Source organism: Zosterops lateralis (genome assembly GCF_965231275.1).
Source record: "Zosterops lateralis genome assembly, chromosome: 8".
Lineage (NCBI taxonomy): Eukaryota > Metazoa > Chordata > Aves > Passeriformes > Zosteropidae > Zosterops > Zosterops lateralis.
This window is the reverse complement of record NC_139768.1, coordinates 34,114,969-34,126,794: the sequence shown is the minus strand read 5'-3', so window position 1 is coordinate 34,126,794 and position 11,826 is coordinate 34,114,969. Positions and strand designations below refer to the sequence as shown.

The following is an 11,826-nucleotide window of genomic DNA, read 5'->3' as shown; positions in this document are numbered from 1 at the left end:
TGGCGGAGCGGCGGCGGCGAGCGGAGATGCCCGAGGCCACCCGGTGCAGCACCAGCAGCGGGGCCGAGTCGGGCTCTGACTGCTCCATGGACACCGAGGCGGGCCTGGAGAGCGGCCGCCGGCGGCACAAGGTACCAGGGAAGGGCTCCGGGTACGGCCTGGCCGCGCCCGCACGCTGGGGCTGATGCCCGGCGAGTCCGGCCTCGGATGGCGGCCGCCCGCACCGCCGGTGGCGCGGGCCGGGCGAGATGTGCGCGGCGTAGCCGCGGGGCGGCCCGGGCCGGGCGGCCACGTGCGCGAACAGGCCAGGCCGCGGCCTTGCCGCGTGTCGGGGCGGACGTGCCGGGCCTGCCGGAGCCGGCCGGGAGCCTGGGAAGCGCCTTCCCCGGCGCCCGGAGCGGGGGAGAGCCCCGAAAACGGAGGCCCGGTTGTCTCGTGGTCGGTAACGTGTCTCCCGAGCGGCGGCGGCCGGCAGGGATCTGTTGCCTTGTGTCAGCCACCGCCCCCGTCAGTAAACTAGAACGTGCGCTTCAAGCTCTAACTGTTCTCCGCCCTCTTCTCTGTTCCGTGTCGCTTGGATCCACGAGCGTCTATTTTCATTTGCTCTGTGCCTTGCCAGAAGGAGAAAAAGGAGAAGAAATCTAAACGCCGCGACAAGTTTCAGAGGGGAAAGACTCAGACAGATGAAAGCGAGGAATCGGATGAGGAGCGTTATGCCCCGAAACCCAAGAAATCAAAAAGTATCAGTAAACAGAACGGTCATGCGAAAGAGGAAAGCCTGGAGAAATCGAGATTGTCCTTTAGCAGCAAATCCTCCCGCAGAAGCCGACAGAGTAGTTCTAGTGAATCATCAAGTGAGAGCGAGAGTGAGAGCGAGCAGGATCAGGTAAAGCTAATGATTGGTTTTAGTTATAGTGATGTGTTAATAGCTTTTAACTCCTGCATTGTAACACGGCCAAATTTAGAAGGGGTTCTATTCCCTTTTCACCCCTTCCTAATAATTCGAAAGTGCTGTAAATTTTCAAGATTTAAAGTTCTTGAATTGTTCAGTCTGCCAAGAGTTAGCAAGAATTTTGAATTATGAGAGTCCTGAAGTGCTGGATCAGTGCATCATGGTTTCCTCACTTCAGCAGTCTGGTGCTGTGGTAGCTGTTGCTGCACAGAGAAGTTGCACTGAGATGAAGCTTTATGTAATTCAGCATCATAAGGCATATGTGATTTTTGGGGTTGTTCTGTACAGAGCCAGGAGTTGGACTTGGTGGTCCTTGTGGGTCCCTTCCAACTCATGATATTCTGTGATTCTAATGAAGAGTTTTCAGTTTTGGTTTGAGTGTTTTGCATTTATTGTGCTGTTAGATACGAAACAGCCTTAACCTACAGATCACTTTTGCTAACTTTGTCCAAGTTTGAATATGATGGTAAAACAAAGAAGGCTGTGTAGCTGCAGCTGTTACACTGTCACTGCAGAGTATGACACCAGTGGCTGTGTTGAATTTACTTGAATTACCTTGAATTTACTGACAGTCATGTAGAATCTTACCTGAGTTATTGTTCACCCAACAGGAGCTGACTGGAGAACAGAAAGAGGGTGCTTTCTCCAATTTTTCTATTTCCAAAGAAACTGTCCAGCTTCTTCAAGGTAAGTTTCTTGGCAAGGTGTGACCGTGGAATGTCAGTGATCTCTGTGGTGTTTTTATGCTCAACACCTTGGACCAATAAGCTTAGGGATGTGCTCTGCTTGTGCCTGTACAAGCATGGATGGTGTGCAGAAGACACTGATTGCTGCTCTAAATACACCTTTGAACACAGACTTTTCTGTCTGCAAAGTTGTCCAGTTCTAAATTACATGAGCCAAGGGAAAAAAAAAAAAAAAAAAAAGATGTGAGAAATTTTCAATTTAAGGTTATTTTGGTGTGAATAAAGGAAAACCAATTATGTTTAATATCTTTCACGTTTGCTTATATCTGAATTAGTACAAATTAAAAACAAAAGGGATTTTGAGATACGTATTATTTGAAAGGGATTGTCATAGATAGATGAGGGGTATTGCATAAATAAAGGCACAGTACTGACAGTCTTTCATAAAGGCTAATGACTTCCTCTGTCCTAGCTAGCACTGTGTCTGGTGCTGTGAAGTGGGAGAGTAAAATGGACAGTCCCAGGGCACTCTTTGCAGATGACTCATCTGATCAAATAAATCAGTGGAGGTGATACAGTCCTGACTTTAGAGTTGATGGAAGTTATTCTTGGAATAATTCCCACTGAAGAGTATGAAAGAACACTTGTAAAATGATCATATTAAGGAAATCTCTTGAAATTGTCACAGCTCGAGGAGTGACGTACCTGTTCCCTGTGCAAGTGAAGACCTTCAACCCAGTCTATTCTGGCAAAGATGTCATTGCTCAAGCACGAACTGGAACAGGGAAAACATTCTCTTTTGCTATTCCCTTAATTGAAAAGCTTCAGGGCGAGTCACAGGAAAGAAGAAGAGGCCGTCCACCAAAGGTAACTGTGCCTGGCTAGAATGGTGATTTGGCTTTGTCTTACATCTAAGTGATTCAGGTTTTTCAGCTGCTGGAGAAGTTGTTCAGGTCTGTGCAGGGCTAAGCTAACCCACATTAAAGGTGATTTGAAAGCTATGTTCACTGTGCTTTGACTGCATCCTGTGCTGCCTCCCAGCCTCTGGTGAAGAGTGAAGAGCACAACAGCTCTGTCCACTTGTCAGTGTTTTTTTTTTTTTTTTTTTTTTTTTTTTTCTGCCACAGGGAGACCGAAACTACAGGTGGTCAGCGTGTTCCTATTCAATTGTGCTCAGTCACGTTACCAGTTCAGGGCCAGTGGCTATTGGATGCTTGATTTTCTCCTAAATTACTAACAGATTAGTTACTAATTGTTACTTGACAGCTTGATAAAACCTGTCTACTCAAACATGTTTCCTTCTAAAACGTGTAAATAGTGGGAGGTCCTAAAAATAGATTTAGTTTTCACTAGGAACACCACCAAATGTTGAAGCTTCTGCTCCAGAGAATGCAGATACATTATGAGCTGTCTTCATTCTCCTGAGGAATACCACGTGTGGTTTTTCACTGAATTCTTAAAATGCCTCCAAAAAAAATAGACAGGCCAAAGCTGAGCATGTCCTCATTAATAATTTCTGTCAGTTTGTTTCATCTTGTCAGCCATCTCACAGATTACCTGAAGTGCCTTCCAAAACTAGTACTGGCAGTTTTGAATGCACATGCCCATCACATTGCTCGGTAGATTGAGAACTAGATTTGGCACAGTCTTTTGGAGAAGGAGGAGCTTTCTTCAAGGCAGCCCTAAGCCTTATAAAAGATTCCAGACCTCACTCTACCATAATACACTACTGCTTGCTTTTTGGTAACAGGTTTTAATGTTTATACAGGTAACAGGATAAGGATGTTAAGGTTCCTTTTGTGAAGTGACTGATAGCAGGTCAGAGAGCAGTGCTTCAATCACATTTTAAATGCAATGAGTTACCTGCCTGCGGGGAGGGCTGCATTTTGGATGAGAGGATGGTTCCTTGGTTGCCTCAGAAGGGATGTGGATTAGCACAGCAGCTCTGCAGACTGAACATACGTTTCCCTGAGCCACAGGGAAGCTGAGAGAGAGCTGATAGCTCTTCCTGACACCTTCTCACAGGAGTGTGAAGCAGTACTGAGCAGGTGCAAAAACCCTTTTGTTACTCACATCCTTCAGTCTTGTATTCCAGTGGTGTATGCACATGTAGAGGAAAACTTGTAGCTGGTCTGTTCAGGAGCTAAAGTTAAATAAGATTTAAGTCTCTCGTATTGTGTATAAAAAGTTAGCCTGTCTTAAATGAGTATATGTCAAAGGAATTTAATGATGTAACAAGAGACTTGAGCAGTGTGTTTCTCCAGCCTTTGCTTAGACACTTAAAACAGATTTCTTTTTTTTTTTTTAAATTTTACAAAGGGTCAGATCTAAATTAATGATCAGAAGTCCAGTGGTTTCTTGGCAGAAGCCATGCTGAGAAAACATCTGTTTTGTCTTTTTTCTGTGCAGGTTCTAGTTCTTTGTCCAACAAGAGAGCTGGCAAATCAAGTTGCCAAAGATTTCAAGGACATCACAAGGAAGCTGACAGTAGCTTGTTTTTATGGAGGAACTCCCTATAATGGCCAAGGTAAGTGACTCCTAGGACCAAAAACTGAAATATTGATTGACTGCCATATTTAAGAAATGCATTTGAGTCCTTCCAAACATACTTACATCTCAAGAGCTGGAGACTATTCATAGGAAATTCAGTTCAAAATATATCTTCTTATGGAGATAAACAGCTGTGGTTCTCAGTTATATTCTTGATGTTACTTATCTACTCATGTACCTTAAAGTGAAACAGTATATGTTGTGTGTGTAACTCATATCTGGGTTTAGGTTCTTGTAAACCCATTTTCTTTAAAAAAAGCTTAGTCTTTCAGCTGTGACTGGGTATGTGTTTTTACATGTGATAAGGGATACATAGAGGATTTGTAAAGTGGAGAAGAAATTGTTGTGACAGCATAATTTACTGTCTTGGTGGTTGTAAACAAGGAATGAGAATGAGCTCTTTCATTGTGATACATCTTGAAACATTAGGGATGGGTTTTTTTTGACTGCAGAACCTCAGAAAGAGGTTGATTTCAGTAATTTGGATAGTTAAATAAATAAATTATTTAAATTTTTCATTTAAAGTAGATAATTTGGGAAGAACTGACTATTTCTAAAGAATACTAAGCTTATCCTTGGTACTTTAAATCACAGGGAGAGGGAAGGGAGGTAAATTCTTTTTTTTTTTTCCTTCAGGAAGTGCAGTAGATTTTCTGCCTTACCTTTTTATCCCAGATTTTATCTTCCAATTCATCATCTATTCTCACTTTTGTAAGGAGAGTACTTTAAGAAGCTATTTTGTTACTACCATGTGTTACTGCTGTAGAGTGTGCTCCCTAGTTCACTGCTCTCCCTTGTCTTCCCTGTTTACCAGTTGACCTCATGAGGAGTGGCATTGACATTTTGGTTGGGACACCTGGTCGAATCAAAGACCACCTGCAGAATGGCAAGCTGGACCTTACCAAGGTGAAACACGTCGTGCTTGATGAAGTTGACCAGATGCTGGACATGGGATTTGCTGAGCAAGTGGAAGACATTCTACGAGTTGCCTACAAGAAGGGTAATCTCAATATTTAAAGAAACAGTAAGAAATACTAGTAATAATTTAGTTTGCTAATATTCAGGTATAAGGTGACTTTGTTTAGTAATGACTGAATATTATATATATTGTGAATATGTGGGAATCATTCACAGAACCTTTGCAAAGCTCGAAGTCCAGTACCTAGGAGTGTGTAAATAACTGTCTTTGGTACCTGTCTTTTAACTGTGCTTGGACTTCTTCAAATTAAAAGGAATTAGCTTTTTACCTTTTTTACTGCTTGAAAACAGACTGGGTATTTTGGCCATAGTAATTTCTTCATTATCTTGAAATTATTTAGACCTTCTAGAATATTTTTTGCTCCAGGTGCTGGTAATGCACAAATATTAAAAGCTCAATTGGCTTCCTTACGTTATTTACTGATATTTAACCTCATTTTTAATGACCCATCTTGCCAACTTGTGTACATCTGTTAGGTGAAATGTTTGAAGTTTGTGAAGCATTGTTCTGGTTTTTTTGTTAAGATTCTGAAGACAATCCCCAGACCCTGCTGTTTTCTGCAACTTGCCCACACTGGGTGTATGATGTGGCTAAGAAATACATGAAGTCTCGATATGAGCAGGTTGACCTTATTGGGAAAAGAACTCAGAAGGCTGCTACAACAGTAGAAGTGAGTAATCTCATGTGAAACATTTTCAGGCTTCGCCCTCTTTTTTTAATGCTACAAAAATCATCTCTTCCTAAGGTGCATTATCACAATGATGTTGGAAGTTGTTCTGGGAATTTTTTTTCTAAGTAATAAAGCACATTACAGCTAGTCAAGCTGGTTTTGGGTTTAGGGTCTCTCTTCTCACAGCACAGGTAGGGAGAGGATTTTCTGGTCAGTTTTGTGGTTTTTCTGAGAAAAGCAATACCTGAATTTATCCAAGTTGTAAACAAAAGGCCCACATTAACATCAGCCTGCTGCTTTTAGTTCTCCACGGAATCCTAACTGGCTTCTGGTACTGTGTATACAAGATACTTTTTTTTCAAATTTCCTGTAGTATCTCACCTCAGTAGGCCTTTGTTTGCTGTGCAGTGAATACCATAGCAAGGATTATAATCCATATATGCTAGAGGCCTGATTTTTCTCTTACTGTAATTATTTTGCTGAACATTAGACTATTTGTGGTCGGAATAAAAAGAGCCTTATGGATTTTGTATGTTCCAGGATCGTGAGTTAGCACATTTTCCCCATCAGGAAACCGTGTAACTGTTTACTACTTCTGTATGTAAGAGTTCCAAATGTATTTTAAAAGAATCTTAACTTTACATAAGCCAATCACTGGAATTTTTTTCCATAGCATTTGGCAATAGAGTGTCACTGGTCTCAGAGAGCTGCAGTTATTGGAGATGTCATTCAGGTCTACAGTGGCAGCCACGGGAGGACCATTGTCTTCTGTGAGACCAAAAAGGAGGCAAATGAACTGGCTCTGAATGCTTCAATCAAACAGGTATTTTATCATGTGTATTGAGTAACAAAACCTGTCAGATTTGTATCAACCCCTATGTTGATACCAGACTTATGCTGAGTAAATTTTAAAGAGTGTTTTGAGTGCATAGGGCAGGCTTTTGTGTGTGGTCAGGTAGGATTTTACTCTTTCTCGTGGACATGAAACAAAACTTGTAGATTACTATTTTGAAACAGGCAAGCATTGCATAGATGGTGTGAATGGCAAATTAGGGCAGGGTTTTCATGTGTTACAGTAATTAGGTGTAGAGCTGAGACACACATTGCAGTTCTGTTTTCTTGCTATTGTTAAAGGCCTTTGAGGTATATGAATAGGAATTACTGAGTACATATTGTAAGACATGTAAAATACAAACTCAAGTAGTTCTGTTCTTCAGTATCTTGCCACACAAGATATACACTATCAAATACCAAGATCTTGTACCCAAAACTGACGATAAAATGGAGCACTGTCTTGGATTTTGGTATGGTTCTAAAATAATACTGTTTTTCAGGATTGCCAGTCGTTGCATGGTGACATTCCTCAGAAGCAAAGAGAGATCACACTGAAGGGTTTTAGAAATGGTTCATTTAAAGTTCTGGTTGCAACCAATGTAGCTGCCCGTGGTTTAGATATCCCAGAAGTTGACCTGGTTGTACAAAGCTCACCACCAAAGGTAGGAGACTGTTATGTTGGATTTCTTGTAATAATTTGTAGTTCTGTTTTCAAGTAGTGTATGCTATCACCTGATGGTATTGACCACACAGAGTTCATCAGTGTTGTGCTTAAGGGAGAGAAACATCCAGATATGTAGTCGTTTCTTAGAGGATATTTTGGGAGTGTGTCAGTCCCTAGTTTTTTGAAAGATCATTTCCATAAATGTCTTCTTATGAGGCTGTTCAAAGCCCTCCCTTGGAAGCTGGGTATGGTAATGGCAAAGCTGGGAGCAGCAGAGAGAATGATTCTCTTGAATAGGAGTGAACACGAGGTATGGACCACAACCGTGAGAACATTGACTGAAATAAGAGAATTTAAAAGAAACAAGGTAATGTTTCCATGAGTACTCTATTAATTCTACAGTAACCACGCTCATGTGGATGTGCAGGAGGGTGAATGGGATTCTTGTAGAGGTACAAGCACTCCAAATGTGTGGTGATACATAAAAAAAAGTTGATTCTTACTCATGGCTCTGGTTTTCAAGCCATGATTTTTAGATGGTTGTAGAAAAGCATATTTGATCAATATTAGTGAAACAATGTTTTCTAATTTAGTTCTATGGGGCAGTTACCGTGCATTGTTCAGATTTAACTGTAAATGGCTTCTACAAGTTCTGTGGATGCAATGAATTGATGAAATTACAGTGGATTAGGTAACTCATAAGGCCCTCTGTTTCTGAAGGATGTGGAGTCCTACATCCATCGCTCTGGGCGCACAGGCCGAGCCGGGCGGACTGGGATCTGTATCTGTTTCTATCAGCGAAAGGAGGAATATCAGTTAAGACACGTGGAACAAAAAGCGGTAAAGTACAATTTTCTTCTAATTGCAAAACTCTAATTTGTGTAAAGCACCCAGAGGAGCTTCAGTTACCTTGAGGGGGGTGGGTACTGTGCCAGTTACTGTGGAGCAGGGAGAGTACTGCAGATTCCTACACCCACACTTTTTCACCAAATGCCAGTCAGGTTGTCCTTGTGGAAATGAGAGAAAACTCGGAAGTATTTCAGTGTAGTGTTCACCCTGTTTATCATCTGATCAGTGATGTGCATATGTGCAGCTTTCCCAAGAACTGTTACTTGCATTTTTGCACTTTCTGCAGTGTTCCATATGGTAGTTTCCTCAGTAATTAAGTATGTGGTTGTGATGAGATGGTTTATTCCTGGCATATAAAGCAATGTTACATTTAGACTAAGGCTCTGTAATTTGTACTTAAATCCAATCTATCGGACTAATATTAGTAATTTAGAATGTGTAGGACTCTGTTTTCCCCAGAAATGTACCAAAATGGTTTCTGTTTTCAGTCTAAGCTCACTGAATCATTTAAACTGAGCTGGTACATAAAAGCCTCCAAGCATTACCCATTTTCCTGTAAGCTTTACCTTACAATTTTCACTAGGAAAAATTGGAAATTAAAAGGTGAAAACAAGAAGAAAAATTACAGACTTAAATGCTTGTTGTGTTGAAGTTCAATACTGCTTCTTTAAAACTGAATTATTTATGATCTGCAATTTTTTGTCTTTTGGCTTTCAAATTTTAGGGCATTACATTCAAGCGCGTTGGCGTTCCCACCGCAACAGATATAATAAAGGCTTCCAGCAAAGATGCCATGAGGTGTGTTTGGGGACCCAAGCCCTGTTGTATCTTCCTGCCTTCCTAGTTCAGAAGGGCTGTTTGAATTATTCTTTACTGTCTCTTTGAACTTTCTGAGCAATGTTGAAATCTTGGACTACTGGGTTTTTTTTTCTCTATTCCAGAGCCTACTGGTGTATAAATCGCTAATTTTTTTGGCTTTAACTACTTAGGTGCCTGGATTCTGTTCCTCAGACTGCTATTGAGTATTTCAGAGAATCTGCTCAGTTGCTAATAAAAGAAAAGGGACCAGTTAATGCTCTGGCTGCAGCTCTGGCCCATATTTCGGGTGCTACTTCCATTGAACAGCGCTCACTGCTGAACTCGGATGCGGTAAGGAAGGGGGCATTGCTTAATGCTCATCTTGAAACTGGAAAGAAACAACACACCTCTGTGTTGTCTGAGTAGAGAATTATTTGTCTCCTGACCATTTTGTTGGAGAACTATACTTAAGCCACTAGAAACTATAGATTTTGTAAAAAGCAACAGTAGAGTGGCTGTAAAGATACTTGATGCCCTGTAACAGTGCCTACTTGAAGATTGAATTAATAAACTGTAAATTGGCAGGTTTCTCCTGTCTGATACATGTGCTGAAGCTTATTCCTCTGCCTGAGTGGAGCATGCCCCATTTCTTTTTAGGGATTTGTTACAATGATACTACGCTGCTCTGAAGAAATAAACAACATGAGCTACGCCTGGCGAAGACTGCGAGAAGTGTTGGGTGATGATGTTGATCGGAAGGTGAACAGAATGTGTTTCCTCAAGGGAAAAATGGTAAGTTTTTGTTTTGTTTCTTTGATACTGGGCTCTTCTGTTTGCAGCCTTTTCTTAGCAATTGTCAGGGGAGCTATTTGGTCTTTTTCTCTATTCCAGGCACTCACTTGTTGATGGGCCTCAATCTAGGTTTTTAGTGCTTAGGGCTCTGCTGACATGGTCAGGAGGTAGAATAATGCATGGCTATGGGGATAGCAGAACAGGTCAAAGGTATGAAGTGTGTTAACTTTGCCTTAATGACAAAACAGAATTTCTTAGAACAGTCAGTTCTGAGATAGTGCCTGCCTGTCAGGTGTGGATTTGTGGGCTCTGTTGTTTTTAGTTGCAGTCATTTAAAACGCTTACCTTGTATGCAGTAAAGTTATTTGTTCTTATTAGGGTGTGTGCTTTGATGTTCCTGTGGCAGACCAGAAAGAAATAGAGGTACGTTCATTGCAAGTTCTGGGTACAGCAGGCTGAAGATGAAATGGCCTGGACTGGGGTAGACTGACAACATTACATAGCCTTTATCCTGCCTTTCCTAGTGGCAAAAGGGAGAGTTTGGGAGGAATTGAAGAACAGAACTAGCTCACAGTGTTTCTTTTCTAAAGCATTCCCCTGTGACCAAAGTCTATAAATTGAAACTTTTGCCCTGAGAAAAGTGGTGCTGGATTCATTTTTGTAAGGCAGCAAGCTTTCTTCCCCTTTTCTCTACTCTCCACCTCCTATTTTCACCTAGAATTCTCTTCACAGTAAAATGGACTCAGATTTTTGCTTGGTAGCCATTAGTATTACATGCCAAAATTATTGATCCCTTCATTAGAAGCTTGAATCCCATATATCACCTCACGATTTTACCTTTTCAGTTGAGCAAATTTAATAATTATTACATACCCTGTATTTGTATTCCTAGAATTTAACTGGCTATGTCTTAACTTCATTCCGATAGGCAAAGTGGGAAGATTCAAAACACTGGCGTTTGTGTGTGGCAACTGAATTACCAGAGTTGGTAGAATCCATACGAGGAGGAGGAGGAGGAGGGAGTGGTGGGGGAAATGGCCGAAGCTTCTCCAGCTCCAGGAACGGTCGGCGTGGTGGCTCTGGTAGAAACAGATTCAGGAGCAGAGGCCAGAAACGAAGTTTCAGCAGAGCATTTGAACATTAACTTCAACAATCCAGAAGTGAGAAGAAAATGGGACTGAAGTATTTTATATTACATTACACTAGGCTGTTTCTGTGTGTTTGTACCATTGGAGAAAATACTTCATTAAGATTTTTTTTTTCTTGTCAGTACTACTTTGCTCATAAACAAGGTTCTCTTCATCTAAAAAAGTGCAAAGAAAAAAACCCAAAAAAAAATCTGCAAGAAAAAATTGTTTCTTTTGTTTCTCATATTGCTCTTTGAATCTTTCCATAATATATGTCTGTTGCATTCAAAACTGTAGCCTGGTTCACTGTATAATATATAGATCTGAATTGCTGCTCAAACCTGTAAATTTTCTGATAAAACTAAATATTGTTTTACAACTTCATATTTTGTTGTCATGTATTTGAAGCAGTATTTTGCAGGTGGAGATGTGGGAAGGTGCCAGACTGGGGAGTGTGGCAACAGGAGCCTTTTAAAGAAAAATAAATCTGTTTGGTTTTTATTTTGTGGATTTGTAATGAAGCTCCTCTTTCCCTAAAACTAGTTTTTAGTTATGTCCCAAATGCTGACTCCTTATAAAATGGGGGTAGGAAAGACAGTTTCCCAAAGCATTAGGGGAAGCCTCCTGAGGAGCCAGAGCTGTGAGAGAGATCCATAACCCCATGAGGGTGTTGGAAAATACGGAATATGTCAAGATTATCGTAGTAAGATCTTCAGTGTAAGATCTTTGTGTATTTTCAAGCCTAATCAGTGGAACAGGTAGCAGCAGCCCTTACTCAAGGACATCCTGGAGCTAACAAGCTTTAAGGATGAAGTAAATCAGTGTGTTGATGTATGTGTATGTATACATTATTGGGTTGGCAAACTATTCAAGGTCCATGTATCCTATGGGTGAACTGTGTTTTAATGTAACTAAAAATCACAGC

The 11,826-nt window shown here is 41.1% G+C and overlaps 1 protein-coding gene across 1 annotated transcript; it reads left to right on the top strand.

Moving 5' to 3' along the window:
• The first annotated feature begins 24 nt into the window (after positions 1-24).
• LOC310912205 (nucleolar RNA helicase 2-like) lies at positions 25-11,285 on the top strand. The gene is made up of 15 exons (XM_083866550.1): positions 25-131; positions 620-886; positions 1,564-1,639; positions 2,327-2,505; positions 4,048-4,165; positions 5,003-5,188; positions 5,692-5,837; positions 6,511-6,660; positions 7,172-7,333; positions 8,056-8,175; positions 8,909-8,982; positions 9,174-9,333; positions 9,640-9,774; positions 10,153-10,197; positions 10,703-11,285. The coding sequence occupies exons 1-15, from the start codon at positions 27-29 to the stop codon at positions 10,916-10,918; spliced, it is 2,139 nt and encodes a 712-aa protein (XP_083722676.1). The 5' UTR covers positions 25-26; the 3' UTR covers positions 10,919-11,285.
• Positions 11,286-11,826: the final 541 nt, after the last annotated feature.

What these genes read in the sequence shown, in the direction of transcription:
- LOC310912205 (XM_083866550.1), top strand. Translation starts at nt 27, where the DNA reads ATGCCCGAGGCCACCCGGTGCAGCACCAGCAGCGGGGCCGAGTCGGGC. An exon ending in GCGGCCGCCGGCGGCACAAG is followed by an intron (nt 132 to 619) that starts GTACCAGGGAAG and finishes GTGCCTTGCCAG; the next exon opens with AAGGAGAAAAAGGAGAAGAA. An exon ending in AACTGTCCAGCTTCTTCAAG is followed by an intron (nt 1,640 to 2,326) that starts GTAAGTTTCTTG and finishes AAATTGTCACAG; the next exon opens with CTCGAGGAGTGACGTACCTG.